Source organism: Malania oleifera, chromosome 2 (assembly GCF_029873635.1).
Source record: "Malania oleifera isolate guangnan ecotype guangnan chromosome 2, ASM2987363v1, whole genome shotgun sequence".
Classification (NCBI taxonomy): domain Eukaryota; kingdom Viridiplantae; phylum Streptophyta; class Magnoliopsida; order Santalales; family Ximeniaceae; genus Malania; species Malania oleifera.
In genome coordinates this window covers 69480032-69495216 of record NC_080418.1, presented here as the reverse complement: position 1 = coordinate 69495216, position 15185 = coordinate 69480032, and the positions used below count along the sequence as shown (strand labels likewise).

Here is a 15185-nt window from a genome sequence, read left to right as displayed (position 1 = left end):
TATCCATAAACAAGTAGATGTGGGAAAATGTAGGCCTATACTAGAAATTTTGCAATTGTTTCACTTTCTGGTGGTGAGAAATTAGATTTGTCATGGAATTTTGCATGTGAAAATGACTTAGTGAAGGCAAGCTTGGAAAATAATAATACCCTTTATACCAAAAACCTTATGATATGGCAGGCCATGTGGATGAGTACACTGGTGAGCTAGGCTGTGTTGTGGCTGCAGTTTGTGGCTAATTTGCAGGGAAGTTGGCTTCCCTGCTTGACGGATCTTGCCCCAGGGTGTTCGGGAAGAAACTCTGATGGAGAACAAAGTCTAATTTAACTTTCTGTTTAGTAATAAATTCAAACAGCTTCATAAATTCCGTTCAAATGGTTAAGGCGCAAATAAAGATACTAGTTCAGGCGTCCAGCCAAAAACATATTATAGTTATTTTCTACTCTAGCTCAGTATAACCCAGCAAATGCACTATAGAACATTCACACAAAGGCGTGAAATTCATCAGTCATTCTAAAGATAAAATGAGGATGCTGGTGATGCGTAATTCTAGTGGGATGAAACATGCGGCAATGGGATATTAAGAACCTGTAATTCATAATAAGCAACGACTATAATGATGGTCTGAAATTTGTTTATGAATCTATATTTTTTTTAATGTAATTACAAGCTAGTTTGACACGTTTCTTCCAATTCTTCAATCAGCAAGCAAACAAGTAAGATTAATTGAATGATATTCCCTGAAAATTTTCCTTCTTCAATTTCTACCTAGTAGCTTTTTTGTTCATCCCCATCAAGCTGAGTTTAGATGCTGCTTCTTGTCCATGTAAGCCCTAAGCTAGCCTTCACTCAACTCATGTGCATTTCACATGCAAAATTTCCATTACAAGTTCCAGGTCAGTTGCATGGATTTCCTACATTGCCACACTAACGGTAATCTAAGCCTTGAGTTGCAACTATTGAAAGTTCAGGTTTTGATTGTAATTGTAATAACAGTACAGTAATTTTTGTGATTAAGCCAAAAAAGAAATTACTAAATAAATAAAGCTGTTGGAAATATAATCCTGTACATTACACGCAACTCAAAACGAGCATGCTCGCTTCCAGAATCATAGAAGATGAATATTTATCGATAAGGTCTCACTCTTGCACGATCCATTTGAAAATCTGTAGGACAACTACAAAACAATAGAACCTTACTATTAAACGAGCAGTGATCTCCTAGTAAGCTTTGTTCTGGTCAATAGACTCCAGGAAGTACTAAACTTCAAAGCCATCTCCACCTGCAGGAGTTAAAGGCAGTAGCCCTCATCCACCATGAATGCGCCACCTAGAATGATTTGCATCCTAGTGCTAAGGTTCCTAGCATTCAGCACAACTCTTTCAGCAGCCATTGTCATGGCTACAAGTAATGAGACACTTTCTTTCTTCACCAACTCTGTTGAAATATCGTACAGCAATTCAACAGCCTACAAGTAAGTCCCAAGCAGTAATTAGCTAGCCTCTCTTTGTTTCTTTTTTCCCCACTTTTGCATGACAATCTCCTCCAATGTCTTTTTTATACTAATTGGATTGAAAGCTTCACTGCCACAGGTATTTTGTGATTGCAAATGGCATCGTATGCGGCTATAGCTTTCTTGTTCTCTTACTTCCTTCAGATAGTTTGCTTTGGCGATTGGTTGTGGCTTTGGATGGGGTACTAAACATTTTACCAGTTTCCTTTTTTACTGTTATGCTTTTTGTATCTCTCAGCTGTCAAATGAGGTAGGATCATCTCTGACCTTAAAAGTGATTTTGGGCAATTAGAAAGCAGTTCCAAACGTGCAGTTTAAGAGTGCAAAATTTTCACATTGTGTTTAAATCACCCAGTTCGCTAATGGTTTACTGTGGAAACAGATATTGGCTACATTCCTCACGTCGTGTGCTTCGGCAGCCCTGGCAGTTGCGTATTTGGAAAATAAAGGAATTTCTAGTTTAGGTTGGCAACCTATCTGCAACCAAGTCCCCAATTACTGCAATCACATAACAGGAGCTCTAGTTGCTTGTTTCATGGGGCTAACATTTCATGTGCTGCTCCTCCTCTATTCCATCCACATTGTTCTGAATCCTCTTCTTGTGCAAGGGGTTTATCAATAAGGCGAATTCCAAGACAATTTTAGTTAAATGTAAATGTTTCCTGGGACTTAATTACTGTAAGCTGCGGACACCAGGGCTCTGCAGGGTTCAGAGTTTCTGCTTCAGAGATTCCATACATCATTTTATTTATTTGTTAATTTTTTTGAATTTATGTTTAAAATAGCAGAGTGAAAGGCTTGCTGGTGAAAAATGAATCATCCTAAAACTGGCTGTGATCATTTTTCATCGTTCAACTGGTGTTTTGCACATCATTTGCACATGAATTATTGTGAATGCATTGCTTGTTTTCTCATCAGAGGTATGAGTGCATTCAGTATTCCACTAATTAATTGTAGGCTACAAGTGAGTTTGGATTAAATGAACAACTTTTTAAGTTTTCTAAGTGTAGGTGCTCCATTACAAAATATTGATACAGTCTACGGTTGAATATGGGTAAATGATCTTATCCCATTTTTAAATTGTTGATTTGTAATTTTTTTTGGTATGTAAGAATAAAATAAAATGAATCCTTGCACCACCCGCAACGCGAGTAGATAACCAACGTGCCCATTCCCAACCACATCCTCCACATTAATTCCTTTTGTGCCATTATTGCTTCACCAACAAAAAAAGTCGCTTTGCCATCAATGTTTGTATCAAACACAATGTATGGGTAGAAGTCTTTGTCCAATAATGCAGGTTGCTAACTATTGGTGGTCATTTTTTTTAGCAAACAAATTTTAACTCAAATGAAGATACCACAATTCAATGAAAAAAATAAAAAGAAAGCAAATTTTTCATTAAGCGGTCGACCCACTTCTTTCCCTTTCTTTTGGCTTGGTGCCACCAATAGGTGCTTGACTAGCCTATAGAGACAATCGATCAATCCCAACATAATTTGAAATTTTGTGTTGTCCTATTATCATTAGCTAGGGAATTTGGGTATTGTTGTTGAGAATTCTATTGGGGATGGAATTAGTATGCCCTAGATCCAATCTCACAAAGTTTGAACACATTTTTTATCAGCAGTTTTGATTAACAAATGACATTAGTTGTTTTATTATTTAGTTATTTAATTAACTAAATAAAGATCCTTGATTAAATTTATGGCCTTGTCATCATGATGGAGATTGTGTATTGAGAGTTAGGCCTTTTACTATTTAATCTAAATTGTTCTTAGTCATAAGATCATTAATATTAGGACGTTAATAATCCGGTTAGATCAATATATGTGTGGTGGTCTCTATACGATAGAGATTAGTTAATCTCATTTACTAAGTTACATATATGGATGATGCATATGGAAATATGATCATTGAATTGACTCAATTGAAAATTTGTAATGATTAGAATTACCTTTGAACTGTCAATAGGATATTTTCTTGAGGAATATGATGTAAGAAGTTTCTTTGACCTGAGATCTTTATAGTAAATAACATGTTATTTATCGTACTTTAATTCTAGACACCTATTGCCCTAGGGTGATTATTGAAAGAATATTGGGTATGATTTAATACTTGTAGAATTAATGATTGATCAAGATGGAATCCGTCAACTCTTGAAAATGAGTTTGAGTTCTATGTTGTCATTAATTATAACGACTAAATTAAGACCTTGGGCAGGGCAATTGAATGAAATAAGAAAAAGAGTTTCTTATGTCGTTCATTAGTCAGTTATAATAGACATGAAACATAGTAGGTTACCTATTAGGATTTGACAGTTGGACCATATCCCGGGGTATACCCAGAGCTGTAATGACGAAAGTTAATACTACATTATTCTTCTACGGGTTTTTGAACGTAATTGTGTACTTCATGCTATCTGATTATTAAGGAATGTTGCTAAACACCAACCTTGATTAGTAGATTAGTTTGACCAACTTACTACTGATTTAGTATTGAACCTATGGGATCGCACACTAACGAGTGTTCCAATATTTGCTAGTGGATTATCTATTTTATTATTTGATAATTAAATTGAAGAATTTAATTGAATCAAATAAATAAATATTTTAGTTCAAATGGAATATTATTATATTTTTTGTTAGGACCGAGAATATAACTAATATTGGAAACAAACTGATAATTTCATATTTAGAATAGGAAAATGATAACATATTTTCATTATTTCATGGACAAAAATAATTTGCCAATATATGTATATTGTTATGAAATAATAAAATAACTTATCTCTACCTCTCCACCTACTCTATTAATGGTGGAGTTAACTTATCTCCACCTACTCTATTAATAGTGACCGGTATAAAAACCCCTCCCCACATGGACATATGTAGAGAAAAAAAGGCTCCTCCCGCTAGAGAACGAAAAGGCGCAGAGAAATAGAGAAAGGATTGGAGATTAGAGAAGGTAGTTGCACTTGCAACAAGGAATTCTTTTAAAAACCAAGAGACGTAGCACAGAGATATTTTCAGTTTGTCTGTTGTTTCCATTGATCAAAGGGTTGATTACAAAGGTCAATTCCGATGTGAATATGCATAGAATCTTCGTACTATCGAACGGTAATACATATGCTTGTACCAGACATGTCACTCTTGTGGCAAGTACCATTGAGCTTCAAACCTCTACAATTTGCAATATTAAAAGTATATGTAGAATTGCAATATGTTTTTATTGTTATTGAAGCATGTGATGTTAATAACAATAGCATAGAAAAATAAAAAATAATTAACATACTGATTTTGTTTAATTGTTACATGCATACTTGTACTTCAAATAATTTTGAATTATTCATTACATGTGGTGTAAATTAATTTAGGACAAATTGCATATAGACAACCTAAATTTAAATTCATATGTTTTTGGTGATTTGGTCACTATGTTATTAAAATTATTTTAATAATTTTTCCCTCCCACTGAAAATTGAGTTCTTGGACAATAAAATATAAGATATTTTATTATTAAGCTTTCCATCAAAATAAATAGTTATATTTATTTCTTGTTTACAAGGAGCAGTCTAACAACTAGAAGACTTGTAGTTCAAAGAATAGAATAGAATTATTTATTGCATTTGATGATTGCATGGAAAGAATTATTTAATTTTATACTATACGCCTGGACTACCCAGGGGAGTACGACATGTAACGGATTCTTTGCCATAGTGATGGATGAACTCAACTACGCCAAGGAACGACCTAACAACTAGGAGACTATTTGGTAAGGAACTAATTATGGAAGTTGTATAAAGATACAATTGGTAAAAGTACCTACTTTTAAAATATGCGTGAGAAACGACTTAACTACCAAGGGGCTCGTTCATATTGTTAGAAGATTCCTATATTCCACTTAAAAAAATAGAGTTTTCTGTAACTACAATGAGGGTAACGTAGTTCATGTTGTTGGTGGAAATATCATTTAGATAAAAGCTCATGTCTTTATGATATAGTGTTCTTACATTATTTTATTTTTCCTAATCTCAGAATTCTCAAAATGTCTGTTATATCACTACGCGGTATACTTTATACTAGAAAACTGGTTGGACCAAATTTTGATGACTGGTACCGAACTTTTAGAATTGTTCACATGCATGAAAAAGTTATCTATATAATCGATAAGCCTGTCAAAGAAGCTCCATCCCTGGATGATACTAAGGCTACCAAGGATTTTCAAAAAAGCTTGGAAAAAAGTCTTACTGCCAAATGCATCATACTGGCATCTATGAGTTCTGAACTTTATAGGAAATATCAAGATATGGATCCACCTGCAATCATCGAACATCTTAAGAAGATGTATGGTGCACAAAGCAGGACAACTAGATACCAACTATCTAAGGCTTTATTTAAATCTACACTGACTATGAGCGCTCAAGTTGGGCCTCATGTGATCAATATGATGGATCTTATTGAACAACTTGAGAAGTTGGGGGTGCACACTTGGCAATGAGTTTTCTCAAGATTTGATCTTATAGTCACTACCTGATTCCTTTTCACAATTCATTATTAGCTACAACATGAATAAAATGAGTTGTGATCTTCATGAGATGCTCACTATGTTGGTTGATTATTATGAGAATCAAATTGCATCTAAGAAGAATAAAGGAACTATCATGTTGGTTGGCAGTTCTTCCAAAAGGAAGGGTAAGGGTAAGAAAAAGCCTAAGAAGTAGTCTACTGCGCCTAAAGGTGGTGCGACCAAACCTTATGGCAAAGAGGGCAAAGCTAATCAAGTTGATAGTGAATGTTTCTTCTACAAGAAGAAATGTCATTGGGAGAGAAACTGCAAGGAATATCTTGCATCTCTAAAGAAACCATGTGAGACTTTCATGAAAAATATTTTCATGATTTCTATAATTGTTACTGATTCTTCAATGTGGGTATTAGATACTAGCAGTAGTTTTAACATCTGCAATATGTTGCAAGGACTTCAAATCAATGATAGGTTGAAGAACGAAGAAGTTAATCTTCAAGTTGGGAATGGTGCAAATGTTGCAGCCCTAACTATAGGATCAATTTCTCTAATAATGCCTATGGGCAAAGTACTCGTGTTAGAAAATTGTTATTATGTTCTAAAATTTGTTTCAAACATAATTTCAGTTTCTATGTTGGACAAGTGTGGTTTTTGCATTGTTTTCAATAATTACATTTGCTCTATTTATCTTAATGATGATTTATATGTGAATGGTTATCTCCAACATGGTATTTATGTCTTACCTAATGTACATGCTAATACGATTATGCATGTTCCTAGTCTTAAGAGAAAAAGAGATGCTTAAGTAAATCAAATTTATCTTTGGCATTGTAGGCTTGGTCATATTGGAGAGAAAAGAATTAACAAGTTGCAAAAGGAGGGTTACCTTGACAATTATGATTATGAATCATATGCAACTTGTGAATCTTATCTCAAAGGGAAAATGACCAAATGTCCATTTGTTGGAATTGGAGAAAGAACTTCTGAATTATTGGGTCTAATTCATTCATATGTTTGTAGGCCCATGAAAATTCAAGCCAAAGGAGGATATTCTTACTTTATCACATTCACTGATGATATGTCAAAATATGGATTTGTGTATCTTATGAAACACAAATCTGAGTCATTTGAAATGTTCAAAAGATTTCGTAGTGAAGTTGAAAATCAGACTGATAAAAATATCAAAATACTAAGAACTGATAAAGGAGGAGAATATCTTAGCGATGATTTTATTGGATATCTCAAAGAGAATGGGATTCTCTCACAATGGACACCTCCTGGAACACCACAACATAATGGTGTGTCTGAAAGAAAGATTCGAACCTTATTAGATATGGTGAGGTCCATGATGGAGTCCGCTGATCTTCCAATAAATTTATGGGGATATGCTTTAGAAAAAGTAGCATATTTGTTAAAAAAGTTTCCACAAAGTCAGTCTCTATGACACCATATGAGATATGCAAAGGACGTAAACCAAGCCTTAAGCATATTAAAGTTTGAGGTTGTCGAGCTAATGTTAAGAGATTGCAAACAAACAAACTTTCATTGGGTATCCCAAAGAAACAATGGGATGTTATTTCTATCACCCTTCTGAACATAAAGTGTTTTTTCCTAGAGGAGCAACCTTTTCAGAAAGGGAATTTCTTTTAAAAGGAAATCATGGTGAAGAAATAGAACTTGATGAACTTCAAGAGACTAATGAATCTGCACAAGAGCAAGAACTTGAGATGCAAGTTGAGCAACCCTTACTGGATGTTCTGAAGTTGACCAGTAGGTTGCCATCTTCAACAGTTGAAGTTCAAGAACCAATTATGGTTCAAGAATAGGTTAGTGAACCAATTATAGATCCAATTGAGCAATTATCAAATCTAGTGCAAGGTGAGCAAGTTGTACACGAACCTCTTAGAAGGTCTAGTTGACAACGTCATACAACAAATAGATTAAATCTAATGGTGCAAGATGTATCACCAAATGAGGTCAATAATAATGATGATGACCCTAAGACCTATGAAAAGGCTATACAAAGTTCTAACCGTAATAAATGGCAACAAGCCATGGAATCTGAAATGGAATCCATGAAGGTCAACAAAGTATGGACTTTGGTTGAAACTTCAAAGGATACCAAACCTATAGGATATAAATAGGTTTATAAGAAAAAGATTGGAGCAGACGGAAAGGTGGAGACCTACAAAGCCCGTCTTGTTGCCAAGGGATGTCGTCAAAAGGAATGAATTGTCTATGACAAAACTCTCTCTCCCATGGCAATGCTCAAATCAATTCGGATTCTACTTGCTATAGCAACATACTATGATTATGAAATATGGCAAGTGGATGTGAAAACAACTTTACTTAATGGTGAGCTGGAAGAGGATGTGTATATGACACAACCTTAAGGTTTCATATCCCCGTCTGATCATAATAAAGTTTGCAAGCTACAAAGATCCATTTATGGATTAAAGCAAGCTTCTAGGAGTTGGAATATTTGTTTTAACAAGAGAATTGAAAAGTTCAATTTTGTTAGATGTGAAGAAGAACCTTGTGTGTACAAAAAGGTAAGTGGGAGCAAGAATATTTTCTTAGTGTTGTACGTTGATGATATATTACTCATTGGGAATGACATACCGGCATTACAAAATACTAAGATTTGGCTATCTAAACAGTTCTCCATGAAAGACTTGGGAGAAGTAGCTTATATATTCGGAATAAAGATTTATAGAGATAGATCTAAGAAGTTGCTTTGGCTTTCCCAGTCTATGTACATTGATGTCATCTTAAAAAGTTATAACATAGAAAATTCCAAAAGAGGCTATCTACCGATAGGCACTAGAATTACTCTCAGTAGGGAGGATTGTCCTCAAACACCTTAAAAGAGATAACACATGAGTAGAATTTCATATGCTAGCATAGTGGGAGCTATCGTGTATACGATGACATGTACACGACCTGATGTGGCTTATGCAATTGGAGTGACTAGTCGATATCAGGCAAATGCTGGTGAGGAACATTGGAAAGTGGTCAAGACCATTCTTCAGTCCTTGAGAAGAACTAAAGACCAATTCCTCATCTATGGAGATTTTGAGTTGAAACTTGAAGGTTATACCGATGCAAGTTTTTCTTCAAATAAAGATGATAGCAAATCTATTTCTTGTTATGTGTACACCTTAAATGGTGGTGCAGTGAGCTGGAAAAGTTCCAAACAAGTTACAATAGCTGATTTAATGACTGAAGCAAAATATGTAGCGATAAGTGAGGCTACTAAGGAAGCAATTTGGATGAAAAAGTTCATTATTGAATTTGTTGTGGTTCCTTCAATAGAGGGTCTAGTTCCATTACTATGTGACAATATAGGAGCTATTGCTCAAGCAAAAGAGTCAAGATCACATAAAAAATCCAAACATATTTTGAGGAGGTATCACTTGATTAAAGAAATCATTGAACGTGGAGACGTCATAATTCGAAAGATTGAAGGAAACGAAAATGTAGCAGATCCGTTCACTAAGGCGCTTGGTGCAAAGGAGTTTGACAAACACAAGTAGAAATTGGGAATGAAATACATGACCGATTGGTTCTAGTGCAAGTGGGAGATTGTTGGGGATAGAAATAGTATGCCCTAGATCCAATCTCACATAGTTTGAACGCATTTTTTATCAAGAGTTTTGATTAACAAATGGCATTAGCTGTTTTATTATTTAGTTATTTAATTAAATAAATAAATATCCTTGATTAAATTTATAGGTTTGTTATCATGATGGAGATTGTGATAATGAGAGTTAGGTCTTTTACTATTTAATTTAAATTATTTTTGGTCATAGGATCATTAATATTAGGACGTTAATGATCTGGTTAGATCAATATATACGCGGTGGTCTCTATAAGATATAGATTAATTGATATCATTAACTAAATTACATATATAGATGATGCATATGAAGATATGATCATTGAACTGACTCAACTGAATATTCGTAATGGTTAGAATCACCATCAAACTGTCAATAGGATATTTTCTTAAGAAATATGATGTAAGAATTTTCTTTGACCTGATATCTTCATAGTAATTAATGTGTTATATTGATTTTGAACACCTATTGCCCTAGGGTGATAATTGAAAGGATATTGGGTATGATTTAATATTTGTAAAATTAATGATTGATCAAGATGGAATCTGTCAACTCTTGGTAATGAGTTTGAGCTCTATGTTGTCACTAATTATAACGACTAAACTAAGACCTTAGGTAGGACAATTGAATGAAACAAGAAAAAGAGTTTCTTATGTCATTCATTAGTCAGTTATAGTAGACATGGAACATAGTAGGTTGCCTATTGGGATTTGATAGTTAGACCATATCCTAGGATATACTCGGAGCTGTAATGACGGAAGAAAATGCTACATTATTCTTCTATGGGTTCTTGAACGTAATTGTGCACTTCATACTATCTGGTTATTAAGGAGTGTTGCTAAACGCCAACCTTAATCAGTAGATTGGTTTGACCAACTTACTACCGGCTTAGTATTGAACCTATGGAGTCATACACTAATGAGTGTTCTGATCTTTTCTAGTGGATTATCTATTTTATTAATTGATAATTAAATTAGAGAATTTAATTTAATTAAATAAATAAAACTTTTAGTTCAAATAGAATATTATTATATTTTTTGCTAGTACTGAGAATATAATTAATATTGAAGACAAACTGATGATTTCCTATTTAGAATAGGAAATTGATAACATCTCTTGTTTATTTCATAGACAAAAATATTTTTCCAATATATGTATATTGTTATAATATAATAAAATAACTTACCTCCATCACTCCACCTACTCTATTAATGGTGGAGTTCACTTATCTCCACCGCTTTGCCTACTCTATTAATGGTGGAGTTAACTTATCTCTACCGCTCTACCTACTCTATTAATGGTGGAGTTTACTTATCTCTGCCTCTCCACCTACTCTATTTGGTGGAGTTAACTTATCTCCACCTCTCCACCTACTCTAATAATGGTGATTGCTATAAAAACCCCTCCCTACATGGACATATGTAGAGAAAAAAAGACTCCTCCCGCTAGAGAATGAAGAGGCACAGAGAAATAGAGAAAGGATAGCAGATTAGAGAAGGTAGTTGCACTTGCAACAAAGAATTCTATTAAAAAACAAGACACGTAACATAGTGATATTTTCAGTTTCTCTACTGTTTCCATTAATCAAAAGGTTGATTACAAAGGTCAATTTTGGTGTGGATGCGCATAGAATTTTCGTACTACCGAAGAATTTTTATATCCAATATTCATTTCCAGGTATATTGTTTCAACATTTAAAATAATTTTTAAATGCAAATAGATCTATCTCGGATTGACTTTATCTTCCGCTGCGTGTTTTGAACACTAAACAATCCTACAAATTCCACTAGTGAGTTTGTCCCACATTAGAAAATTTGAGTGGATGATGGGTGCTTATATACATGGTTGAGCACAAAATCCAATAGGCTTAAGCTTTTGAATCAAGTTGGTGCTCACCCATGTGTACCAAGCCCACCCATAGACTCCTCTGGTGATAACAAGCAGTGGTATCATAGTCGACGATTCGTAACTCCGGGTGAGAGATATCGTAAAAGTCGAGACGTGAAGCTAATTCTCATGACGTTCTAACAGTTGAAGGACCAAGTGTGTGATCGAGGGCAATAAGGATCATCTAGGCTTGGAAGATGGATCTAAAAAGGATCAAGAAGCGAGAGGTAGGATTGGTTTAGAGGCACGTGAAATGCAATCTGAGACATGTAAGGCATGGTGGTAAGGCCCACTTGAGCAACTGTTGGAGAATTGAGTTTACTCCCACAAAGGAGACGGTTTTCATTCAATGGGAAGTAGTTGGAACTCATAAGTGAGGGGGTGATTGTTGGAAATTCCACTAATGAGTTTGTCCCATATTAGAAAATTTGAGTAGATGATGGGTGTTTATATACATAGTTGGGCCAAAAACCCAATAGGCTTAAGCTTTTGGATCAAGTTGGTGCTCAGCAATGTGTATCAAGTCCACCCATGGACTCCTCTGGTGTTAACAATTGTCATGTGTCCCAATGATGTCACATATCAAACGACAAGATTGACAATTAATTTTGAATTTAAATTTTCCAAATTCAAATTCAAGAGGATTTTTTTCCTCCTTTCCATTGGAGGTCTATAAAATGACCAATTAGGAGAGAGATAAGAGCGCATCCAAGTGGGGGTAAGAAGAGGATTTTCAAGAGATTTTGTGGGGTTAAAAAAGGGTTGTCATTTAAAGGAAGGCATGGAGAAAATCACGTATCTCTTCCATTATTTTGAGTATTTGGGGAATCAATTGAATTGAGAGTATCCTCCACTTGATCTGCAGAGTATTATTTTTCAATAAGATTGGTGTCTAATCCTCTACTTTATTCATTTACACTTAAGTTTTTGTATATTGAGACATATTGATGTTTTTTTGAATATTCATGTTAAATGATTCATTATTTCTCCATTAATTCATGTCAATAATGCATGTTAGAAGTGTTAGGACATGTTTTTATCTTAATTGTACAGAAAAAGCATGTTCAAATGTCAAAATTTGCATGTTTTATGGAAATTAACTTGCAAACGGTTGATCGGTCCATTCAAGTTGTAACGACCCCAAAAATAGTTATACTTGATTATGGTTATGATCCTAAAAATAAATAAATAAATAAATAATATTAATTAATTAATTAATTAAACATTATTAAATTAAATTAATTAAATAAATACTATGATGGATATATATATATATAATATTATAAATGTTATAAAGTAGTATATATATGTAAAGAAGAAGATGAATTCAATTATATCCAGAGAATTCTGCTTCTCCCCCCCCCCCCTCACAGCAGGTTTCCTTCTCTCTCATCACATCCTCACTCTCTCTCTCTTCAATTTCTTCCCAATTTTTAGCCGAATCGACAATCAAACACCACTACGAGGTCCCAGTTTTGATTCTTAGCAAGTTAATCGGAGTGGATTTTAAGTTTGGGCTTCTTAGGCACCACTCCAGGACTAAGGTAAGGAGTACAAATTATGTCAATTATTTTAGGAATTCATCATGTTAAATCATGGTATATAATTACTAAAATACTGTATATGGTTTTCTGAGTAATTTTATGGGAATGAAAATTATGGTTTATTTATTAAATTGTAGTATTTGATTAAATTAGATTTTTGAAAATATTTTGGAATTACGTTAAACTGCAGGGATTTGATTAAATTAGATTTTTGGAAATATTTTGGAATTAAGTTAAACTGCAGGGATTTGATTAAATTAGATTTCTGAGAATATTTTGGAATTAGATTAAACTGCTGAGATTTGATTATATTGGTGTTTTTAAATATATCAGAAATTAAATTTAAATTTGGGAAGTGGATCATACCTGCATTTTTAGAATTTAACCAGTTAACGGGAGCGTGTGTTTCTAGGGATGTTAGGATAGTAATTATTTCGGGACTTAGCTGACTAAGCTAAAATATATGGTTACAAGATTTTGTGTGAACGCCACATGCATTGTTTTAGGATCCCTACAAGCATTTCTTCAGGAAACAGGTAAGGGAAATAGATTATGTCAAGAATTTTTAGAAATATTTTTCTAATTATATATGCATGTGGAAAATGATATTTTAGAAAAATCTATATTTTTCTAAGAAGATAAAATGTTATAATTTATTAGATAAAATTCCTATGGCATGAGGATAATATTTATGGCTTGGTTGTATATGAAAATTTTACTAGTGATGATATGATGGCTATAATGCCAAGTATGATATATTGATTTATACTGAAATTGAAAATTATGGTTTTATACCGAGATGTGTTTTAACTAGTTGTTGATTTATACTAAACCTGAGAATGATGGTTTTATATGAGATATGATTTGACTGGCTGTTTACAGATTTATGAAAATGAGATTTTGATACTGTTGTTATGAAAACCACAATATAACGTTGGTAGGATATGAGGAGTTCGTTATATTATCTGATTTTATGAATTTTATGGGAATATGAGAAGTTCATTATACTGTTGGTTATGAATTTGCAATATAACATTGGCAGTCCAATTTCACCGTCATTAATGATAGCTTCAATGACCTGCAAGGGAAACAACCAATGGATATCAGTAGCAGCGAGGCCGAGTCATTTGATGGAGAGCATGGTGATGGTGAGGACTAGGCTGCATATCTGAGGGGGTGCAGCTTCTTATGTTTATTTTTAGCTATTGAACAATTTGAAAATTTTTATCTGATAAACATTTTATTTTCAAGTCTGTAATGATATATACACTCTTGTTATGTTTTTTTATCTTTTGTAACACAACACTAAATATTTCTATCCATTACTTGCTTTATGCTTAATTATTATCTGATGGATGGTTTATCTTTTGATTATAAGCATGAAATATCATTGAAAATTACTGAATTGTGTTGAATGTCATCTGCATGGTTGATGCAGACTTGTGAAATGCATGCTGGTAATTGATTGGGTTGAACTGCATAATGGAAAATGAACTATTTACAAATGGAATGCTGGCCAATTTTTGTTAAAATATATTTTTCCTAAAATGCTCTAAATTATATACACATTATTTGTTTTAGGAAAATTTAGTTCATTGACACCATTTGGTCTAAGTTTTAGATTCTGAACTTCATTATGGACCTAAATGCTTAATCATGCTATTTTTAAATTCAAATTTACATGTCCTGATTAAAGTCCATAAACTATGAGAAAGTGCATAACTTAGAGGAAGTATTGAACCCCAACAGCATAGCTTTTGCATGATAATTTGATATAGCCTTAATTGATTATCATATGCTAAATGGAATGCAATATACAGCGAATATGTGCTTTGTAACACCTCGAACCCGCCAAGTGGGGTCCGAAGGTTACATGTTTTATTCACCTGTTTCTGATACCATAAACATCATTCACACAGCGCAAATAAATAAACAATCTCAATTTAAATACGAGAGTATATCTATAAATCCCAAAAACAACAACATCCATTTGTTTATATTACATCTCAGTATTTAAAAACATAAACTATACATAAACTGTTCTTACAATCACCCCAAAATTTTACCAAAAATACTACCCTACCCGGAGCTCTAAG

At 33.6% G+C, this 15185-nt stretch overlaps 1 protein-coding gene across 11 annotated transcripts; it reads left to right on the top strand.

Moving 5' to 3' along the window:
- Positions 1-1173: 1173 nt before the first annotated feature.
- On the top strand, positions 1174-14430 carry LOC131148636 (CASP-like protein 1C1). Of its 11 annotated transcripts, none has more exons than XM_058098479.1 (3): positions 1174-1475; positions 1594-1696; positions 14175-14430. In XM_058098479.1, exons 1-3 carry the CDS (start codon positions 1318-1320, stop codon positions 14259-14261), a joined length of 348 nt encoding a protein of 115 aa, XP_057954462.1. In that variant the 5' UTR covers positions 1174-1317; the 3' UTR covers positions 14262-14430. The 11 variants fall into 11 exon arrangements, 2 of the variants coding, with proteins under 2 accessions (XP_057954462.1, XP_057954463.1); XR_009135033.1 differs by lacking the exons at positions 1174-1475; positions 1594-1696 and adding exons at positions 4407-4633; positions 12983-13089; XM_058098480.1 differs by lacking the exons at positions 1174-1475; positions 1594-1696 and adding exons at positions 4407-4633; positions 12983-13089 and having other exon boundaries at positions 14132-14430.
- Positions 14431-15185: the final 755 nt, after the last annotated feature.

Bases quoted from the DNA above. Each gene is read 5' to 3' on its own strand.
- LOC131148636 (XM_058098479.1), top strand. From the start codon at position 1,318: ATGAATGCGCCACCTAGAATGATTTGCATCCTAGTGCTAAGGTTCCTA. The intron at 1,476-1,593 runs GTAAGTCCCAAG...TCACTGCCACAG, and splicing joins AGCAATTCAACAGCCTACAA to GTATTTTGTGATTGCAAATG. The intron at 1,697-14,174 runs GTACTAAACATT...ATGACCTGCAAG, and splicing joins TGGTTGTGGCTTTGGATGGG to GGAAACAACCAATGGATATC.